This window comes from Delphinapterus leucas, chromosome 21, assembly GCF_059928025.1.
Source record: "Delphinapterus leucas isolate spDelLeu-1000000601 "Yukka" chromosome 21, BTC_Dleu_Yukka2, whole genome shotgun sequence".
NCBI lineage: Eukaryota > Metazoa > Chordata > Mammalia > Artiodactyla > Monodontidae > Delphinapterus > Delphinapterus leucas.
Genome location: NC_143149.1, coordinates 17771664 through 17795233, shown reverse-complemented (window position 1 = coordinate 17795233; position 23570 = coordinate 17771664). Strand labels below are relative to the sequence as shown.

The window sequence follows — 23570 nt, the reverse complement described above, 5'->3', positions numbered from 1 at the left end:
ATCTCGTATCAGAAGATCAGGATACCGTTAGGGGATGTGACTTTCTTAGAGGGGCATTACCGATGATTCGAGACCCACCCAGAAAAGCAGAGGCGAAGGGTCACGTTAGCGGAGGGGCGCCCGACACCCCCGCCCCCGAGGGCTCGGTTCAGCTCCGCCGACCTGGCTGTCGCCTGCGGTGTTGGGTTCTCGCGCAGTCAGGCGTCGTCCGGGGGAGGTGCAGTTATTTATGACCGCGGGGTTGGGCTGGGAACGCGGGGCCGAGGAGCAGCCGGTTGCGCCCCCTCCTCCCCAGGCTCTCCCCAGCCAGAGACCCCCGGTTCCTCAGCTGAAGGTCGCCCGGAGGGGACCCCAGGCCGCGCAATCGTAGGGGTCGCTCTCGGACAGCAGCGAACCTCAGCGAACCAACTTCTCGCGAGGTTTCGGGCCCCGCTCCACCGCCTCGTCCGCCCCCTCCTAGCTCCGGTGCGGGCAGCTCCCGCTATGGCTGCGCTGCGGAGGCTTCTGCGCCCGCCGCCTCGGCTTCCGCCTCCGCCCTCGCCTCCCCATCCCTTCCCTGGGCCGTGTGGGCGGCCTGCGGGCATAGCCCCGGGCCCTCCCGGCCGGCCCTTCTGCCGGGAGGAGGAGGAGGGGGCTGTGGCTGAGGCGGCTTGGAGGCGGCGGCGGCGCTGGGGGGAGCTGAGCATAGCGGCTGCGGCCGGCGGGGGTCTGGTCGGCCTGGTGTGCTACCAGCTGTATGGGGACCCCAGGGCCGACTCCGCGCGGGCGCCGGCCCCCTGGCTCCCCTCCAAGAGCGCGGCCGCAGAGCCGGAGGAACCGCCCCGCGGCCGGGGGCTGCTTCCCATCCCGGTCGCCGCTGCCAAGGAGACGGTATGTGCGTGAGCACCTGCGCGCGCCCGGCCGGCCCGCAGGTGACTCTCGGGGTTAGGACCGCCAGGTGCTACACCTGAGCGCTGGGAGGGACGGTGTGACAGCCGTGCAGGGTGCGCGTGAGACCGGACGCTGGGGGTTGTCGCGGTGTGACTCTGCGGCTACAGATCGGGACGTCCTGTGAGCGAGACCGAAGTCTAATAGGCCAGGCAGCCGCGGGTCTGTTCACCCAGGTGTTGGGAAGACGTACATGATGCATCACATGTCTTGATGCATCACATCAGGATCTTAAAGGTTGCTGCAGTCATCACCTATCTACCAAAACCCAAACCCACGACAAAATAAAACCAAAAAGCGACGCAGAAGAAGTCAAAGGCATGACAGGCAGAAAGTGGAGTGCCGCATATATGAGAGAAAGGACTCCCAGGCAGGGCCATGCAACAGCAAATGATGGAGGAGGTCCAGTGCAGTAGGAGCGCACCGAAGGAGGGTCTGAGGTCCCAGAAGCCTCGACATTATCGTATGGAAGTTTATTAGTCCCAAGAAAGGAAATGCCAAAACTGTGTAGCCTCCTTATCATAGGTCAGAAAGAATGAATGAAGATGTCACCAGATTGGAAAAGAAAAAAAATTATTCAAAAAGAGTATATTTCTCTAATTTTTCCCCCCACTAAAGCCAGATGTTAAGTAGGGACAGTGAGACGATGGAAAGTAGGGAACTGAATGAAGCTAACTCCTGCAGAGGAACTTCAGATGACAATGTTCAAGTCTCATTATGTAGTTGATAATATAAGGTAAAGGTGAATGTAAGGCAAGAGTGAGTGAAGGGGCATGAAGGTTTTGTCTTATCAGTATATTTAATAGTCATATATGACTAGGAAATCATCTAGGGAAATTTTTCTTGCAAGACAAGAAAAGTGTGAGGGGCTTAGATGACAGTACTTTGGAAAAGAGGTAGCTATTCTGTTTCTAACTTTAATGAGATTTATATACCCTTTATTCTTTGCCCCAATACGCAATGGTGATCTGATGTAAGTGCATTAGTTCTTTTGGAGATTGTTGTTGTATTTAGGGCAGGGAATCTTATTTTATCGACCTTCTAGCAGCAAATCACACATACATAGCATAAAGTATTTTTATACAATGAATACTTAAAATGCTAGCAAATACCCTCAACCTTCATCCCCCAAACACACACACACACACACACACACACACACACACACACACACACACACACATTAAGCTTGTGTCCTGATTGACCAAGTCAGAACTTTTAATCAACCATAGTTATTTGGGAACAGATTAGGATGGTAGTGAACGTTCAAATGGTATTTTCTTTTCTTCTTTTTTAAAATTAATTTTACTTTTAAAGTTGAGAGACAGTATCATGCAGTTTTTGAAAAACCATGCTCAGAAAGCTAGGACTCTGGCTCTACCACTTCCTAGATGTATCATTACTTAATCTCTCAATGCCTGTTTCCTCATCTGTAAATGAGGTTAATAGTGTCTTCCTCATAGAGTTATGAGAGTTAAATGAGTTAATATATTTAAAGGAGTTTGAATGGCACCCCTAGCAGGTAGTAGGGGTGCCATTCAGTAAATTGGTTTTATTTTTATTTTATTCATTTGTTTACCTATTTATTGTCTATTATTTATTTACTTACATTATTATTGCTTGGTGTTTATAAAAATTGCTGTACATTGTTTTAAAAGTCAAATAATACTGAAATCATGTCTTACCCTTGCCAAGTCTCCAGTAGTACATCCTGATCATTATTCCTTTTTGTATTTTACCTTTCCCCCCACCGAAAACTTTTATAATCTTCTTTTTACCCCTGGTGTTTGAAAACTTCACAATAAGGAGCTTTGGTGTGGGCATTTTTTCATTTATTGTGCCTTATACTTGAGGGTCCTTTCAATATGGAAATGCACGTCTGAAAGTTCTCTATACTTTTCTTGAATTATTTCTTGGACAGTTTCTTCTCTATTTTCTTTTTTTGGAATCTCTGTTAGTCCGAAGTTACACCTCCTGACAGATCCTAATTTAATTCAAATTTTAATCTTTCTTAAATTCTAACTTTTTAATCTTTTTGTTTGTTTTTATGAGCGATATCCTTGACTTTATCTTGCAGTCTTCCTATTAAATATTTTATTTCAGCTATTCTAATTTTTTAATTCAAAGAACTATTTTTGTGTTCTCTGATGTTCATGTGTTCATTGTATTTTGTTTTATGGCTGCTAAATTTCTCTTTTTATTATAAGGGTATTAATTATAGGGTTTTTAAAAATTGTCTTCTACCCCATGTATTGTGTGGCTTCTTCCAGGTTTTTGTTTTTGTTTTTTAATTCCTGTTTGATTTTCTAAGCTCTCACTTTCAATTTGGAGGTTTTCCTCACTTATCTGTGGTTGTTACCTATCTGTATTTGAGAGCCACTCAGAAGCTCTTCGTACATGGGCATGATTTTTCATTTGGGCTTTTCATTAGAGTGGCATCCAAATGTCAGTATTTTATAAGTCTTTTTCTCTGGTGTCATTGCACTTCTTCAAAGAATAGGTGAGGTGGGAGGAACAGTAATCTTCTGGGTTCAGGCACAAGTGCACATATGTGGGAGAGCATGTATGCTGGGGGAGTGTCCAGTGATGGACTTACGTATTGTTCTCTAACCCTCTCTTTTCATCCCCACCACTTACTCTCCCTCCACAGTAACTTGTGTTCCCTGGGTCTTATCTTTTTTGAGGTCTGTGCTGAAAATCAGCTAACTTCCACTTGGTCTCCTCCTCCACAGTACCCAGGTAGTGTGTCTGCTCCCCTAGGTCAATTATCACTCCTCCAGCTCTTCAATTTTATAAAAATTTGATGAATTCTCTTGAGTGTTTTAGTCTCCTCTCCTTTTTTCTTTTTTAGTTCTCGTATGTTTACACCCTTTGAAAGATTCATTTACTGGGATTTTAATGTGGTTAGGGGAGGAAGGGGTTCAAAGAAACTCATGAGGTCAATCTGCCATTTGTCAGAAATATTTTAAACCTGTGTTGCCTCCTCATTTATTATGCTTATTTGATTTCCCTGAAGTGGTAGAAGTGATTCCTTTTGATGTTTCAAACTATAGCTAAGAACCTTTGATTTATAAAGCCTCTTTTAAGCTGCATTTTATACTGAACATAAACCTAGCATATAAATTAACCTGTACGTGTTGTGAGAATAATATAACTGATGGGAATGAACAGCAGTAACCTACAGACATGCAGTTCTGTTATCGTAGCCTTGAAGATTTTTGTTTTAAAGACATTGCCTCTGAACTTCCTCCAGAAGGCCTTCCCTGACTCTATAGATTTGTTAAAATACCCCTGCTTATCCTGTAGCCCCAGATGATGACTTTTTGCAATTATTTGTTAATTGTCTTCTCTTCTTAGTCTTTTAAAGAGTGGCATTGTGTTTGTCTTGATCACCTTTATGTCTTCATTGCCTGCTATGGAGCCTAGCCCTGGTAGGCACACAATAAATACTTGTCAAATGAATAAGCCCATACTAAATATTTACATGGGACATAACACATTGAAAAGACACAACCACATTCTGTGAGAGTTAACAGTTTCATATTTTGTTCAGCTAAAGTAGTTATTTATAGCATTAGAAATGGGAAGACATCAAGGTCAAAATTCCACGCTTCAGGAGACCAAATCATGTGACATTGTATTTATTTTAATTGTGCAAGTTTGGCTTGCCAAAATTTTTTCAGTAAATGTGGCCTTGAACTTTATTAATGTTATAGAGAGATGTTGACAAGATTCTGTTAAGAACCCTACAGTTTTAACCTTAAAGCATTATTTTTATTAGAGAAAAAATTTGGGTTCTAGAACTGCCTCTCTGGTTCAGGTTCAAAAATTTTTAAAGCTACTAGATTGATTAACATACTTTAATCCAGTATTTTACCTATTATATGTAACGCATGATCTATTTTATGGTTTGATCATCTTAAGACTTTAATCAGTTTAGTTTTACTCTCAAGTGGAAAAGAGAGCAATACTTTTTATCTCTTTTGTATATTTCTATAATAATTGCCAATAATTATGCATTGTTTCTTTCACTGTATACCTTTTCTAACCTCTTTTTAAGGCAGCACGTTTTGAGACTTGAGGTAATGCTCATTCTTTCCCAGAATATTGAAGAATTTGCCAGATGTGTAAATGTAGAAGAGTCTTATGAGGGGGGGTCACACAGTTGTGAAATTGGAGACAGGTTAATTCTGTGTAGAATAACCTTGTTGTATAGGAAGCTAAATTAGGTGATCCCCTCTTTTGGTTTCCTGGTAGAATCTGGTAGATTTATTTGTCACAGGGTAGCCAGGTAAGATGTTGTTGCCTCTTAGGTGAGAATGTTAGAGAGTATGGTTCTCCATATTCTTTAATTAAAAAAATACATGTCAAGCAGTTTTTTTTGTTTTGTTTTGTTTTTTGCCACGCCATGTGGCTTGTGGGATCTTAGTTCCCCGACCAGGGATTGAACCCAGGCCCTCGGCAGTGAGAGCACAGAGTCCTAACCGCTGAACCACCAGGGAATTCCCACGTCAAGCAGTTTTTAACAATAATATTTCTTTAGACAAGAGATAGTTATGGCTTTACTAGGAAAATGGCAGTGAAGCACTGGGAAGTTGCTGGACTGGAGAGAGATTCTGGAGGTAGGATCAACAGGATTGGTAGTTGATTGGATTTTAGGGATGAGAGAGATGGAAGAGTCTAGGATGATATTCAGGTTTTTGTCTTGGGTGGGTTGTGCAGTAATTCACTGAGACCAGGTCTTCAGGAACAAACAAACAGACAGGTTAGGGGTAGTGGACATGGATGATGAGTTTTTAACTTGCACAGTGGATCAAGGTATCTTTGGACAGCTGAAGGGAAGTTTTCAGCTGGATACATAGGTCAGAAGCTCAGGAGAGAAATCTGTGTTATACATACAGATTTGGGAATCATCAAGTGTTAAAAGTCGTAAGAATGGATGATGTTGTTCAGAATATGTAGAACAAGAGAAAAGCACTTAAGGAGAGAGCCCTGGTGAGCATCAGCGTTTTAAAAGACTGACAGAGAAATGGAACTCTGCAAAAAGCTGAGATCCAGACAGAATAAAGAAAGCCAGGAGAGTTGTGGAAGCCAACAAAAGACTGCACTTCAAATAAGAGTTATTCAGTTAGAGTGAACGCTACGAGAGGAGGTCAGCTAAGATGAGTAATGGGAAGTGTTCAACGGTTTTAGCAGCAAGGAGGTCATGGGTGATCTTGGTGAGATCTTGAAGGTGAAAAGCACATTATAGTTGGCTAAGTTGAGAGTAAAGGTAAAGAAAAGGTGAGGTGGACAAGGTGAAGCAAGTGTTGACAACCCTTTCATGAACTTGGCCATGAAGAGAAAAAGAGGGCAGTAGCTCAAAGGACTACTATTGTGGAATTGATTTTTTTCTTAATGAAAGACCCTTGAATATAATTTAATTGCTGATGGAAAGAAGAGGAACACTAAACCCAAAGGAAATAGAGGGTAATTGACTTGCCAAGGACCAAGGTGGAGATGGGAGCTGAAAGTTAAAGCACAGGGAAGAGTTTAATCTTGTATAGTAGGAGATGCCATTTCCGGTGTGACAGGAGCAAGGGCTGGGAGGAGGCAGAGAGCATACATGTTAGTGGGAAGCAGTCAAAGGAGTTCATGCCTGATGGCTTTTATTTTCTCTATGCAACAGAAGATGATGTCATCTTCTGGGAGCAAGATAGTAGAAATTTGTGGAGTCACCATGACAGAGATTTGGGGGAGAGTAGAGGATCGACATAGCCACTTAAAAAAAACTAGAAAACCATGAAACCTTTTAATTTGCTCATGTTTAGTATTTGCAAGTTTAAATGTGAGTTTTTAAATGATAAAATGAGGTTTTAACTTGCTCATGAAATGTAGAAGTTTTTCGATGAATTTTTTTTTTTTTTTTCGCGATATGCGGGCCTCTCACTGCTGTGGTCTCTCCTGTTGCGGAGCACAGGCTCCGGACGCGCAGGCTCAGCGGCCATGACTCACGGGCCCAGCTGCTCCGCGGCATGTGGGATCTTCCCGGACCGGGCCACGAACCCGCGTCCCCTGCATCGGCAGGCGGACTCTCAACCACTGCGCCACCAGGGAAGCCCACGATGAATATTTTTACCTGGTCACAACTTTTGCTGTTCTAATTCTTGTTTATGTTATCTCTTTTTTTGAGATGTATAAATGCTAGTAATATGATTTAACTAGTACTTTTGTACCCACGATGTAATGTTTAACTTACATAGGAAATGCACCTAACTTATAGTACACTCCAAATTTTATTCTTTTTGTTTAAACTTGATGGGCAAGTTTAAACTGGACAGTACTAATTCTCACTAATACTAATTCTGATTTCCTGTAAGTATGTGCCAAACACTGAGAATTTGAGCAACTTTATTCTGTGTAGTGTAAACACACCCGTGCTGGAGAAAAATGTGTTTTTAAAAATTGAACAAGTTTTATTTATGGCATTATGTAGCATTAAAGAAAACACCTAGTCATTTGTATACTAAGTAGGATTTTCTAGACATATTGTTTTCTTCACCTTCCTCTTTAAGTAACCCTTTACTCCTTTATCCTTTGATGTATTACTAGATTATATAAGCTAAGCAAAATATGGAACTTTAGTGCTGTACCATTTAATTGACTGGCATAGTGTTTGCTCATTACAGAATTATTTTTCCAAACTGGAAAAGTAGACTCCATCTACTTTTTGGGTTTTTTTTTTCCCATTCACTAGTTTGCCTTTTAACAATTTTAATACTCAACTCCATCTCTGGAATTTAGAATACAGAAAGTATATATAAAGGAATTTCAAATAATTCCATTTTTTTTCCTGCTTTCTGATAAGGATGATATCTATCCAGTTGACCCTCTAAGTATCGACTAGGTGAGAGATTTGGATTTTCCATTTTCCTGGAAGGAATATAATGGACTGTTCAAATTGCTTGCAGCAATTCAGAGTGAACACTTCCTAACCAGCCTCACATCGGGTCAGAAGGGCTCTTATAGGTTAGGTCCAATTTAAGCTAGCTCCAACCTGTTGAAATTGGTTCTATTCAGATAGGATCATCTAAACTTCTTCCCACCACTTTAACTTTATTCTTACTGATCTAAGGTGGAATGTGGTTTGTAATTCTCCATATACATACAAGCACATTCACTCTTGTCCCCAGGAGATTAAGAAAGCTTTTGAGACATTACTGTCATCAAGCTCAGTGATGGAGTCCTAAGGACAGTAATAGAAAGCTTTTGGACTAGGGTTTGTGGTGATAGGAGATCAGTGTGACTTGAACTTTACCTCCTTTCTGCATTTGATCTTTGTTGTCATGTGGCTTCCTCCAGACTGCTTGCTATCCAAATAAATGTATCACATCATGATTTTATGTCCTCCTAGTAAAGGATACAGTCTTCGTAACCCTTTGGTCTAGTACTGTGCAGCTGTGCTATCACATATGCCTGTCATGCTCTCCTCTGATCTGCTAGCCCCGGTGATTACCTGATCACCGTAAAAGGTCAGGTAGGAGTGTTGATTCAAGTCTTTTATAACACAGACTTAATCAAAGTCAAGACATCCTATTTGGGGAGCAACGTTAAAAGTCTGTATTTCATACTTTGATCTAATATTCTAAATTTTATTACTCAAAAGTACAAAAGTGCTATTGTGAACTAAGTATTTAATTATCAAAAATATTACACGTATACATCACCAAATAATTAAATCTAAAACTTATCCTGAATCATTATAGTAGTTATTTAAAAGTTTTTATAAAACTGTAGGCAAGGAGGCAAACTTCTCAAGATTCCTGCCATTTGCTGGCAAATTATAGGAGAATAGCACTTGGTGTCTTTGGTCTTCTACCCACACCCCTCATCTAACAGAATTTGGAACGTGGCTAAAGCCATAGATGAGGTTGAACATTGATCTTCAGTAGCATAGTGAAAACTGGGAGGATATGGAAAAGTGAACCAGAGTGGGATTATCAAAGTGTCAGGTTTATAAGGGCAGAAGTTAGGTTGTAGGCGTGTATTGTTTGATTAAAGGCTGATAGAGAAGTTCTAGAAACATGTCCTTTCTATATTTTGGTGATATGTTTTATTCAGGACTTTACTCCGATTCTCTTAGAATCTTACAGAGAAAGTGGCATTCTTAAATGTACTATATAATTCCAGTGTCTGCCGCTGTGCTTTCTTAATTGTAGGCGAGTACAGTGGCTCCCTGGGAAGTTTAATTCCTTTGGAAAAACAAGGTACTGGGGAACAGATGGGTCAGTTACCTAACTTAGAAAAAGTGGTGGAGACGCTGTGGTGTGACTACTGATTCACTCACAGCACCACATCCTAGTCCAAAGCAATTTGATCTTCACACAGTGTTTAGCTTCTGCATGGGAAAATACAGATCTTCCTCCCTTGCCTTTCCCTCATGTCCTCCCTCTACAGTGATCTCTGCCCATTGCGGCTTATGATTGCCCTCTACAGCAGCTTTAAACTCAGGGATGAAAGTGATTATGGAAATAACACAGGCTGAAATAAGTAAAAGCAAAGTGCAATGAGGAGCAGTTGGCTTGGGGTCAGGAGAAATAAGTCAAAATGATGACTTTGCCTTTACTCACCTGTGCCCTCTATAGCTGAGTACGCAACCTTTAAGCTGGCTTTTCAGGAAGTCTCAAAAAACACTTTTATTTACATTTACTGGCCCAAACTTAGTCAAACGGCCCTATCTAATTGCAGCAAAGCTTGAAGAATGTGACCTTATTCTGTGTGCTATTGGGCCTAGCTAAACATCAGAGTTCTCTTTCTAAGGAAAAACGAGAGAATGAGCAATAGGTATATGTCGGTCTTTGTTAGTTGTGAAGTATATTGTGTTGGGAGAATGGCTTTTAAGTGAAATGAAAATGCTTGTAAATAAATTATGGGATGCTCATTTAATAAAATAAATGGTTTAGACTTCTGGTTTTATCCATACAGCATGCCGCATAATCTGTCCTAAAAATACTTGAAACATCTTTTTACATGCCATGCCATGTAATTAAAGGAAATTGCCTGCTGCAGGAATAAAGAGGAAACTAATAACTAGAACAGTGTGACCTGTGGCTTAAGTGGGGAGCGATGAGTCATTATTCATGGAATGCTAGGGATGTGGATTTTAATGCCTATGTGGGGACAAGACCTTGGGAAGTTGGAACTGAGGCACCACCTCCCTAAAGCCAGAGCCCTCATCAACAGAATGGGCTAGAAGAAAACCATCCCTGGGCCTGCCAGTACAAGTTGATGACAGGGGGGCCTGACGATGTCTGTATGGGCTCTAAGTGGAAAAAAGGACTCTCCTGGGCTTCCCTGGTGGTGCAGTGATTAAGAGTCCACCTGCCGATGCAGGGGACACGGGTTCGTGCCCCGGTCCGGGAAGATCCCACATGCCGCGGAGCAGCTGGGCCCGTGAGCCATGGCCGCTGAGCCTGCGCGTCCGGAGCCTGTGCTCCGCAACGGGAGACGCCACAACAGTGAGAGGCCCGCGTACCGCAAAAAAAAAAAAAAAAAAAAAAAAAGGACTCTCCTGAGAATGTATAAAAATGGTCCCACACTCCCTCAAATGGGTTTAGAGTTAGAACTTCTATTACCCATGCTGAGAAAAAGCTGTTGTAGCTGGCAGAAAGAAACGCAAAACTTCTTTGGAGGGAAATGCCCTGAACACTGGCCACATGGACATCCTACAGAGAAGGTCTCCAAGAGGGTAAGCTCATAATCCAAAGTACAAAGTATATTAAGTTCTATGAAAGAGAGTCAGCAAATTGAGTGATTAGACTCCTGACAATTTAATAATAGTATAATTTGGTTGAGTCTCTAAATTATTTTCAAAATGATTAAAGACATAATGAAAAATCAGTATGAAAAAGAGTAGGTAGATTAATAATAAAGAATCAAATAGAACTTCTAGAATGTAAAGTATAGTCTTTGAGGTTGGATAGATTAGGCAGCATATAAAATGTAACTGAAAGAGGCAGTTAGTAATCTGGAAGATAATTTGGAGGAACTACAGAGAATGTAACACACTTTTAAAGAAATGGCAAATACTAAGGAGTGTCTAAGAGACATGCAAAATAGACTGAAAGGGTCTAAAATTCATCAATTAGGGGTTACAGACTAGGAGAAAAGAGAGAATGAGAGGCAGTATTCTAAGAGAAGATACCTGAGCAGTTCTCAGAAAGGAACAAAAACATTAATCCTAAGGTTCAGGAAGCATAAACAGTCCTGAGCAGGATAAATAAAAATAAATCTATATTTAGTCACATTATAGTGAAACTGTAAAATCAAAGATAAAGGGAAAACAGGGCCAGTTTCCTACAAAGGAATGGCAGTTGGACTGTTGAAGACTAATCTGTGACAACGGATGGAAGCTAGAAGATAGTAGACAATGTCTTCAAAGAGCTAAGAGAAAATAATTACTAACTTAGATTATTTTACCTAGGTAAATTATTGTTTAGGAATGAGGATAAAATAAAATCATTTCTTAAAACTGAGAGAGTTTACCAGTCTCTGATCATCATTGAAGGACCTATTAAAGAGTGAATATTAGGAAGAAATGAACATGAAAAAAAGGTGAAATTCAAGAAGTAACGGTGAATAAAGAAATTGGTAAAAATGGGGTAAGTCTTAAACATTGACTACATATTATGATGATAATTATTATCATTTTGAAAGGAGTTAAACCAAGGTGGATCTCAAATATTGGACAACAGTGATATGCAAGACAATAGGGCTTGATTGGAGTTTAAGTGTTCTATGTGGGAAACAAAAATAAAATTAGATGCCTACCCCATGCCGTAATAATCCAGGTGGAATAGAGTCCTAAATGTGATAAGTAAAACTTTATGATATTTAGAAGAATATATGTGAAAATAAAATTTTGATCCTAGGAGGAGGAGAATTTTCAAAACAAGGCAAAAAGCACAACGGAAAATACTGCTACCTTTCACTTCATTAAGACAAAAATATCTACTAAAATACAAAGAAATCTTGGAATGGAAGAAGATACTTAGAATACATAGCACTCGCAAGGAATAATCATCCAGAATATATAGTAATGATCTGCAAATTAGTAAGAAAAACAACAACACAATAGAAAAATGGACAAAGGGTTTGAACAGGCAGTTCAAGAGAAAGATATTCAAAAGACCAGTAAACACATGAAAAGATGCTCAGCATCACTAACAATAGGGAAGTATAACTACAGTGAAACATTGTTTCTTAATTAGATTGATAAGATTAAAAATAGTGACTATAGGGCTTCCCTGGTGGCGCAATGGTTGAGAGTCCGCCTGCTGATGCAGGGGACATGGGTTCGTTCCCCGGTCCGGGAAGATCCCACATGCTGCGGAGCGGCTGGGCCCATGAGCCATGGCCGCTGAGCCTGCGCTCCGCAACAGGAGAGGCCACAACAGTGAGAGGCCCGCGTACCTCAAAAAAATAAATAAATAAATAAATAAATTAATTAATTAATTAAAAAAAACCTTACAGCTAATTTAAAGACTACATATTAATTATGCCTTTAAAAATATTTCTCAAATGAGCTATGGTGTGTACAGGGGTTGAGTTTTAGGACTCTGCCACTTTCTGTCTCTATAATGATCACTAAGTCATTTCTCCTTGCAGGGACATCATTCTTCTATGAAATGTCATAAGTAGGGATGACTGATGTGAATCTGTAAGGCCTACTTCAGCTATATAGTCTTTTAATCTCAAAATCACTTTACTCTTTCTAATACTTTATTGAGTTATTATTAGTAGTTGCTTTAATTTTGTTCCCATCCCTTAATCCTCTCCAAACTTAGTTTTTAAATCTATTTTATAAATTAAGACATTAGTTTTATAAACTTTGTCCCAGATAATGCCTTTTTGGCTTGCATTTCTGTTAAGTTCAAGTGACATGTAAGTTCTTCCAGAAAATTTAATGCCAGTGTGATGGGAATAAACTGCCGAAACTCAGTAATATTCCATGATTTTTAAAACTTGTTTATCCTTTTCAATATTAATTTCTACAAGTGAAAAATTGATTCATTACTTTAAAAATTTTATACCTTTTGTTAGTGCTTCTATTGTACTCTCTTTTTAGAATTATTTTTGCCAAAATTAAAAGATACAGAGAATCATATATACCACTCAGAATTAATAATTGTTACCATTTGGAAATATTTGTTTCTAGTCTTTCAGAGATTTAAAACTTACTAAGTATGCTGTCTTTTTTAATAGCAGTGTTGAAGAACATTGGCTTTCAATAGAGTTTCTCTTCATTTTTTCAAACTTAGCGATCTTAGCAATAGAAACAGTTGTTAGCAGAGTTATGGTTAAGAGTGTGGTCTGCAGAGTCAGAATACCTAGATTTGAATCTCCGCTCTTTCACTGAGGAACCTTGCCAAAACTAAATAATTTTACATGCTTCATTTTCCTCATTTGTAAAGTAGGGATAGTAATAGTACCTACATTATAGGATTATTAAGAGGGGTTAAAATGGCCAGGCACATCGGAAGTTCTTGTAGGTGTTAGCTATTTTGTGTGTGGCTAAATAGGGACTTTGTGTATGCATAGCAGCAGAGTTACTGTGCCACTTGTCAGATTATCGCCTCAGCTCCAGATCTACCTTTCCTTGCCCTGCTTGTGATGCTGCTGCTGGAAATTGCAAACACTTCTTCTTTGCCAGGAGATTGTGACAGAGACACTGCAGGCAGAGGAGGCTTCTGGCTCTGGCTCCGGCGTGCCTCTCTTCTGCTTGTTCCTGAGGCAGCACTGGGACGCCCCATGATACTCATCTTCAGGCTCTCCTGTATCAGTCAGGGGCCAGTCAGAAACAGAAGTAGTTAAGGTTTAATATAAAGAATTATTAACTATTTACAGGGGATTAGCTACTAAGAAGGAATCAAAATTAAAAGGAATACCCTAGGGCTGAGGGAGAGTACCCAAGGAAGGAACAAAGTTGGAAGGCAGCGGCCTCCCTAGGTTGGGATTCAGGCCTCGTTGGAAGAGGTGTGTTCACCTCTAGAGCTTTTCCAAGTTGCTGGGCTGAGGCTGGCGGATAGAGAACCAGAAGCTGGGACTGGCAACCTGGAAGCCTCCTGCTGGGGTGCCATTGGACCAATGCTGGCAGACAGGGAACCATGGACCGGAACTGGCCTGCAGGAGACACCGCCCCCGCCCCCCGCCCCCCAAGCTGGGATGCAGCAGGCCAAGGCTAGTTGGCGGGTGGGGACTCTCAAGTTGGAACTAGCAAGCAGGAAGCCCCCCCACTGGGGTATAGGTAGGTCAAGGAGACCGACACTGATCTTATTTAATGTTTTTTGTTTGGTTGTTTATAAATGATCCAAAAGAGAGGGGACGTGGTTAAATCTCCAAATATTCAAGTTCTTCCAGAGAGTAAATTGCCAACTTGACGGGGATGACCTACAAGAACATTTTTAAGGCCTATATAAGTGAGTAGAGAAAAAGGGCAGATGGGTTGCTCTGTGGCTGGTGTTCTGGAATGAATGTTTTGTGTCTCCCCAAAATTCATATGCTGGAGCCCTACCCCCCAGAGTGGCTGTATTAGGAAATTGGGCCTCCAAGGAAGTAATTAAGGTTAAATGAGGTCATAAGAGTGGGATCCTGATCTGATAGGATTAGTGTCCTTACAAGAAGAGATGCCAGACAGCTTGCCCTCTCTTTCTTTCTGTGCCCACACACTGAGGAAAGGCCATGTGGGGACATAGAAAGAATGTGGCAATCTACAACCCAGAAAGAGAGCTCACACCGTGACCATGCTGGCACCTTGATCTTGAACATCTAGTTTCCAGAACAGTGACAAAATAAATTCTGTCACTTAAGCCATCCAGTCTATGATACTTTGTTTTAGCAGCAGGTAAGTTCACGGTGATTCATTTAGGGAAAAATAGTCCAAACTATTAATGGTATGTTGTGTTTGTTTCTTTCAGTTGTAATCTAGAAAAACTATTTTGGAGTGATTATGTAGCCAGGCCTAGAAGACAGTGGCTCGGTGCATAGCTAGAGGTTTTGTCATTACGGGTCAGCCATCACTCTCAAGAAATAAATAGAATACCACCAACTGTATAATCTAGGAGTTTGGAGCTGAGCCAGGAAGATTGAGAGAAAGGGAATAGCGTGTGAGGCAGATGAGAGCCACAAGGAAATGCCAGGCAACTGGAATAGTTTTGTCACCATGGATGTATTTAGAGAACTCCCAATTTATAGTGACACAGAGGTACTGAGCTGCCACATTCTCTGTGTGGAGCTGAGGTGCCAACGACTGATTAATAGAGAGGATACTCTTCATAAACTGATTCTGTTGACCAGGGGAGAAGGAAGTGTGCTCATTTAGTTTTCATTTAATGTTTACAGTTCATGGAGTTAGTATTTATTCGTCCATTTTACAGTGAAAATGCTAAAGTTCAGAAATCTCTTTTTCCAAGTGTACCTAATTAGGAAGTGTTGAAGCTGGCATTTGAACCTAGGCCTGAAGGATTGTAAAATCCACGCACTTTCATTTCAGTGTAACAAGTTGTGTAACGTGGAAGAACACTGGGTTGGGTGTCCTAACACCTGAGTTCTGGTCCCAGACTCATTTGCTGTCTGTGTGGTCCTGATGAAGTCCTCTCTAGCCTCTAGACTAAGCTAACCCTTTTGTAAAAATGAGTTAATATATGTTCTGTTTGCTTTTTTAAAAAATAATACGCCATTCCACAACTTTTTCTGTCTATGCATATATGTGTGTATGTATGTGTATGTGTTGATATGTACACATATATATGTGTATGTTTCTTTGAAGAATGAACTTTTTAATGGTCACAGACTACTCCATTGATGTGCCATAATTTATTTAACCATTGTCCTGCTGATGGGAATTTTGATTGTTTCTATTTTTTTCACTGTTAGAAGCAGTGCTGCAGTGAATATCCAGGGTTCTTTGTCGATGCAAATGTTAAATTGCTGGGTCCATAGCTATTATATTTTAATAGGCACTGTCAAATTGTTCTTCAAAATGGTTACACTAAGATATACTTTTACCAGCAATAAGAAATGGGCTTCCAATGTTCCCCTTCACTTAATATTGTTAAGTTTAATTGTTTTCCCAATTTGAGTGTGAAAAATGATTTATCATGATTATTATAATTTCCATTTCTATGGTTACTAGTGAGGTAGAGAATTTTTTGTTTGTTTATAGTTTCCTAGGAATTGCCCATTAATATCCTTTGCCAACTTTTATTTTTTTATTGACTGATTTCTAGGATATGTCACAATATTAAATCCTGTTCCTACTTTATAGGTCACAAATATTTTTCTCACCTCAGTCCTTTTTAAAATATATTTTACAGGCCTGTAAACTTAAACACATATATCATTTCCTTTTTAACACAAATGTGACCATACTGTACATATTGTTCTTGCCTTTTATACTGATATTTATCTGAGATATTAATATATTTATTATAGGTCTCTTTATTCTGATCTTATATTTGGATGCTCTTCCAAACTATGGATATGCCATAATTTATGTTTAATGTTGTCTCTTTCATTTTCAGTTCTTTTTCAAAATCAGACTTGATAGAGGTTTGTCTATTTTATTAAGTCTTTTCATACCACTATTTTGTGTTTACTGTTTTATTGGGGGGGTTGTTATTTATTTCTGCTTTTATCTTTATTGTCTGTTTCCTTCTGTTTTTGTCAAATTTATCTTATCCTCTTTTTTCACTTCTTGAGTTGAATACATAGTTCATTTATTTTAAATTTTTAATTGTTCTTTAGTAAATACATGTAAGGATATGAATTTTCCTGTGTCAGTAATGATTTTGACCAAATTATACAGGTGGCTATTTGTAAGTTCCTAAGTGTCATTTATTTTCAAAAGGCTTGTAATCCCCGTTTTTATTTCTTTTTTAATCCAATAATTGTTTACTTAATGGTGTATCTTAAATTTTCCGAAGTGGCCTTTTTTCTGTCAGTCTTTTGCTGTTAAATTTTAGCATTTTTCCATATGCAGCAGGGAATAAGCCTTGAATGAGTTTGTTTTTTAAAATGAAATATATCCAACTTTTAAAAAGACAATAGACAATAATACTATAATGCATAACTATGTATGTACTACCAGCTTAAAAAATAAACTATCAACATATATACCTTCCCCCATCATAATCCTCTCTTCCCCAAAGAGGTAACCACTGTTCCAAGTTTGATTTTTATCATTCCCATGTAAGTTTTCATAGTTTTATTACAAATGGATGTATCTCTGAATAATATACACTTATTTTGCAATTTAAAAAATTTTACATAAACAGTACCTATCTTTTTATAATTTGTATTTTTAAGATAATGTTTAAGAAATTTATCCATTTTGGTGCTTGCTTCGGCAGCACATATACTAAAATTGGAACGATACAGAGAAGATTAGCATGGTCCCTGCACAAGGATGACACACAAATTCGTGAAGCGTTCCATATTTTTTTTTAATAAAAAAAAAAGAAATTTATCCAATTTGACACATGACTTCTAGTTAATTTATTTTCACTCCTGAATAATACTCTACTATATGAATATTTCATTATACCTGTATTATAACTTTAACATTTTAATCTTATTGATGTTTTAGTGATGACTAATAAATGGTCAGTTTATATATTCCCTGTTTATTAAAATCAAGGTTAATAAGCACCTTCTTTGTTTTGTTACTCAGATACTTTTTCTTACTTAGTTTTTCCACTTGACCTATCCATTTCTAGTAGAGAAGTGTTGATATCTCAGCCATGATTGTGAGTTAAATCGCATTCTTTTAACTGTTTTTTCATTCTATTATTTTAAGCTGTTTTGTCTGTGTGTGTAATATCTTCTTGGTGAATTTTCCTTTGTCCTATTTAATGCTTTTGGTTCTTAATTCCATGTATTTTCAAACATTCTGGGTAATGTTTGACTCTTATAAGGAACATTCATAGCTTTTTAAAAAACACAATATGAGACTTGCTCATCTTTAATGAAGGAGTCTAACCCAATCATATTTATTGTAATTATGGACTTGTATGCATTCATTTTTGCTATATTATGTGAGTGTGAGTTATCTCTTTCCCTTTATCACCTGACATTAGATTGGTCCTTTTTTCCTTATCATTTCTCTTCCTCTAGTGGTTTGAAAGTTATACATCCTATTTCTGATCTTCAAGTGGTTACATGTAACTTTAACAAAATATATATATATATATTAATATATACATCTGAAACTTGAGGACATAAATCAGTATCAGAAAATTTACCATTCCTAAAAAGATGCATCCTTGAACATGTTTTACTGTATCGCCTTCCCCACCCCACAGTTTCTGAGGTCAGCTACACTGCTAATACCAGATAATTATTGATTTTTTAATATTATGCTTTAATTTTTAAGGGAATCATTAACAGTTACAATAAGTTTTACATCCACATTCACTCATTAATTTATTTAGCAAGTATTTGAGAGCTTGCTACAAGCCAGAAACTCTTCTAGGCACTGGGGAAATAGAAGTGTACCACTTAAACAAAAATTCCTGCCTTCATGGAATTTATATTATTGCAGAAGGCTGGAGATAGAAATTTTGGATTTGTCAGTATATTTATAGTATGTAAAGGCTAGATGAGATGATTAAGGGAGGAATTATAGATTTAAAAAGAGAGGAGGTCCGAGGACTGGCCCTAGGACTGGCCCTAGGGCAGTACCAACAGAAGTACCAGGAAGGAACTGCCAGGGGAATAGGAGGAAAATGAGTACCGGGTGGACTTGGACATTACGAAAAATTATTTCAAGGAAAAGAGAGTTATCAACTAGGCCAGACTTTGTAAGATGAAAACTGAGAATTGACCTCTGGATTTAGCAACACGGAGGTCATCAGTGACCTTGACAAGCAGCGTTAGTGGAGTGGCGGAGGGGAGACCTGCTGAAGTGGAGGAAACCAGAGACAGGAAATGCTGGCAGCTTTCCAGTAGCCCTGCTGTGAAGAGCTGGAGAGAAGTGGTGGGGAGGGGGATGGTGGCTCAGTGGAGAAGTGGGAGCGGAAGCTTTCCAGGACGAGAGAAATGTGCATGCGCTGAAGGGAAGGACTCAGCGGAAGAGGGGAAAGTAGTGAGGTAGGAAGGGCAAGGGAGATTACTGCAGGAGCAGAGCCCTTGAATAGGCAGAAGAGGTGAGATATACACATTAAACCACTGTGATTACTGCCTCCTTAGAGATACTTTCACTTACCATCCTATCAAATAATGAGATGATATATGTGAAAGTACTTTGTAAACTTGTAAAGAACCCTATAGTGTAAGCTCACATAACAATACAAGTGGAGACTTTAAAATAAGTGGTCACTTTTTATTTTTTCCAATTTGATTGCAGCCAGGGAAGTGCTTATAGACTGGTCTTCAGCTGTGTGTATTTCCACATAGACACATTTACTAAGCATCAAAACATTTCACCTAGAGGACTTCGGGATTTTCTCACACTGAGAATTTGATGTTTAACCTTTTGACCACCCAAAAAGCAAAGAAAATGTTACCCCTTTTATCTTCTTAGAAGCTTTTAAATAAGCCTGAAGCCATATGAGAAAGCCAAGTGTAATACTTCCATGAACATCTTTTTAGCTAGAATAAAAATAGATGTGAATAGAATCTCATGCACATCTCATATGACTCTTGCCCAGAAAATATAAAGATCTAAATTCAAATGTCATTTGCTCTTTAATGTTTTATAAAAATGTTGGTACAGTTGCCAGTATCAGGTAGGGCCTAATAACCAAATGCTCAACCTCCTACATGAAATTAAATACATGTTTTAGTCATTCTTTACTTTAAAAAATTAGTATTGATTTAATGAAAAACACTTTTTAAAATAAACTACTAAGGATGAGTAATCAAAATAATTTTGCTTAATACAAATGGTTTTATTTTTCCTTCTTCCATTCTTTATTCTCCTGTCTCTGTTTCTCAGCTGCTCAAAGGTAATGCATTATATGGTGTTTAGATAATTGATATAATTGTTTCAAGTTACCTCTTTAGGGTATTATCAGCTTGTAGGCATCAGTTTCTCTAATTGTCAAGTAGTGAATCCTTTATCTGGCATTTAATCTTGCCTCCCTGGGAAAACCAGACCTTACCACAAAGTAAATTTTCGAATTGCTAACCTGAAGTAACATGAGACTGTGCCTTGGCAGTGAACCTTTTCTTTCTGTTGTTCGTGGGAAGGATAATGATATAGTCTGTTGCCTGAAGGCCCTAGTTTTACTACCTTAAGAAATAACATCTAAGTACTAGTTGCAAAGGTCTGAGTTTTGAAATTCCAGAGAAAATAATTGCATTGAGACAATATTTTTTATTTTGGGGCGGAAGATGTGGTAATTAAAAATGTAAGTTTTATCATTTGTACCATTTCTTAAGCCGCTTATCTTATGACAGCATGACTTAGAGGATCCACAGTTACCTGAAAATGATCATTACTTAGTTTTATGACTAAATTATGAATGTTATTTTACAGGTGTGTTTGAAAATTTTATTTCCATGTATATACACATGTATATGTTCAATTTTTGTAAGTAACACAACTGAGATTAAAGATCTAGAATGTAGAATGTTTTGCAGTTTCTCAGTAAAACAGAAGACAGCATTTTCTAGAACTAGAAGGAAAACTCCCTAAACATTTTTAGCAAACTTGAAAAGAATGTTAAGCAATTCCCATAAAATAATTTCCTAAAAAGTGTAAAATGCAATTTTCTAGAAGCTGTAAAATGAAAAGTCAATTTTAAAAAAAATTTTTTTTAATTTTTTATACAATTTTTAATGGTTACACTCCATTTACAGTTATTGCAAAATACTGGCTCTATTCCCCGTGCTGTATAATACATCCTCGTAGCCTGTCTTACACCCAGTAGTTTGTACCTCCCACTCCCTGACCTCTATGTTGCCCCTCCCCTCGCTCTCCCTACTGGTAACCACTAGTTTGTTCTCTACATCTGTGAGACTGCTTCTTTTTTGTTATATTCACTAGTTTGTTGCATTTTTTGGATTCCACATGTAAGTGATATCTTACAGTATTTATCTTTGTCTGACTTATTTCACTTAGTATAATGCCCTCCAAGTCCATCCATGTTGCTGCAAATGGCAAAACATCATACTTTTTTATGGTTGACTAGTATTCCATTGTGTGTGTGTGTGTGTGTGTGTGTGTGTGTGTATGTATGTGTATACTACATCTTCTTTATCCATTCCTTTATCAATGGACACTTAGGTTGCTTCCATGTCTTGGCAATTGTAAATAATGCTGCTGTGAGCATTGGGGTGCATGTATCCTTTCAAATTAGTATTTTTGGTTTTGGGGTTTTTTTTGTTTGTTTGTTTGTTTGTTTGTTTTTGGTATATACTCAAGAGTGGAATTGCTGGGTCATATGGTAATTCTATGTTTTGTTTTTTAAGAAACTTTCATACTGTTTTCCGCAGTGGCTGCACCAATATACATTCCTACCAACAGTGTACGAGGATTCCCTTTCCTATACGTTCTTGCCAACGTTTATTATATGTTTTCTTTTTGATGATAGCCATTGTGACAAGTGTGAAGTGATATCTCATTGTGGTTTTGATTTGCATTTCCCTGATGCTTAGCAATGTTGAGCATTTTTTCATGTGCCTGTTGACCATCTGAATTTCCTCTTTGGAAAACTGTCTATTCAATTCTTCTGCCCATTTTTTATTTGGGTTGTTTGATTTTTTGATGTTGAGTTGTATGAGCTATTTATATGTGTTGGATATTAATCCCTTTGGTCATATCATTTGCAAATATTTTCTCCCATTCAGTAGGTGGTCTTTTCACTTTGTCAGTGGTTTCCTTTGCTGTGAAAAAGCCTTTAAGTTTAATTAGGTCCCATTTGTTTATTTTTGCTTTTATTTCCTTTACTTTAGGAGAGGGACCCAAAAAATATTGCTGCAATTTATGTCAGAGAGTGTTCTGCCTTTGTTTTCCTCTAGGAGTTTTATAGTATCCAGTCTTATATTTAGGTCTTTAATCCATTTTGACTTTATTTTTGTATATGGTGTTAGAGAATATTCTAATTTGATTCTTTTATGGTAGCTGTCAAGTTTTCCCAGTACCAATTATTAAAGAGACTGTCTTTTCTCCATTGTATATTCTTGCCTCCTTTGTTGTAGATTAACTGACCATAAGTGCGTGGGTTTATTTCTGGGCTCTCTGTCCTGTTCCATTGATCTGTGTGTCTGTTTTTGTGCCAGTACCATACTGTTTTGAATACTGTAGTTTTGTAGTGTAGTCTGATGTCAGGAAGTCTGAATTCTCCAGCTCTGTTCTTTTTTCTCAAGGTTGCTTTGGGTGTTCAGGTTCTTTTGTGTTTCCATACAAATTTTAATATTATTTGTTGTAGTTCTTTGAAAAATGCCATTGGTATTTTGATAGGGATTGCATTGAATGTGTAGATTGCCTTGGGTAGTATAGTGATTTTAACAATATTGATCCTTCCAGTCCAAGAACATGGTATATCTTTCCATCTATTTGTGTTATCTTCAGTTTCTTTCATCAGAATCTTATAGTTTTCAGAGTAGAGGTCTTCTGCCTCCTTAGGTATGTTTATTGCTAGGTGTTTTATTCTTTTTGATGTAATGGTAAATGGGATTGTTTCCTTAATTTCTGTTTCTGATACTTCATTATTAGTGTATAGATATGCAACAGATTTCTGTATATTAATTTTGTATCCTGCAACTTTTCCAAATTCATTGATGAGCTCTGGTAGTTTTCTGCCGGTGTCTTTAGGATTTTCTATGTATAGTATCATGTCATCTGCAAACAGTACCAGTTTTACTTCTTCCTTTCTAATTTGGATTCCTTTTATTTCTTTTTCTTCATTGATTGCTGTGGCTAGGACTTCCAAAACCATGTTGAATAAAAGTTGCAAGAGTGGGCATCCTGATCTTAGAGGAAATGCTCTCAGCTTTTCACCATTGAGTATAATGTTAGCTGTGGGTTTGTCATATATAGGCCTTATTATGTTGAGGTATGTTCCCTCTGTGCCCACTTTCTGGAGATTTTTTTGTTTTTTTGGTACGCGGACCTCTCACTGTTGTGGCTTCTTCCGTTGAGGAGCATAGGCTCCGGATGCGCAGGCTCAGCGGCCATGGCTCATGGGCCTAGCCACTCTGCAGCATGTGGGATCCTCCCGGACCAGGGCACGCACCCGTGTCCCCTGCATCGGCAGGCGGACCCTCAACCACTGCGCCACCAGGGAAGCCCCTGGGGAGTTTTTATCATAAATGGATGTTGAATTTTATCAGAAGCTTTTTCTGCATCTATTGAGATGATTATATGGTTTTTACTCTTCAATTTGTTAATATGGTGTATCACATTGATTGATTTGTGAGTATGGAAAAATCCTTGCATCCCTGGAATAAATCCCACTTGATCATGACGTGTGATCCTTTTAATGTATTGTTAGATTCAGTTTGCTAGTATTTTGTTGAGGATTTTTGCATCTATGTTCATCAATGATATTGGCCTGCAGTTTTCTTCTTTGTGATATCTTTGTCTGGTTTTGGTATCAGGGTGATGCTGCCCTCATAAAATCTGTTCGGAAGTGTTCCTTCCTTTGCAATTTCCTGGAAGC

General features: G+C 38.6%; 1 protein-coding gene and 1 non-coding gene across 2 annotated transcripts in view; both read left to right on the top strand.

Moving 5' to 3' along the window:
• Nucleotides 1–483: 483 nt before the first annotated feature.
• The window catches only part of MICU3 (mitochondrial calcium uptake 3), a 107712-nt gene continuing 84625 nt past the window's right edge, over nt 484–23570 (top strand). The window contains exon 1 of the mRNA XM_022571098.3: nt 484–870. Coding sequence (XP_022426806.1) covers nt 484–870 — 387 coding nt within the window. The remainder of the gene's footprint in view (nt 871–23570) is intronic.
• On the top strand, nt 17300–17406 carry LOC115803246 (U6 spliceosomal RNA). Its single transcript, XR_004023928.1, has one exon. It is a non-coding gene; the product is annotated as a U6 spliceosomal RNA (small nuclear RNA).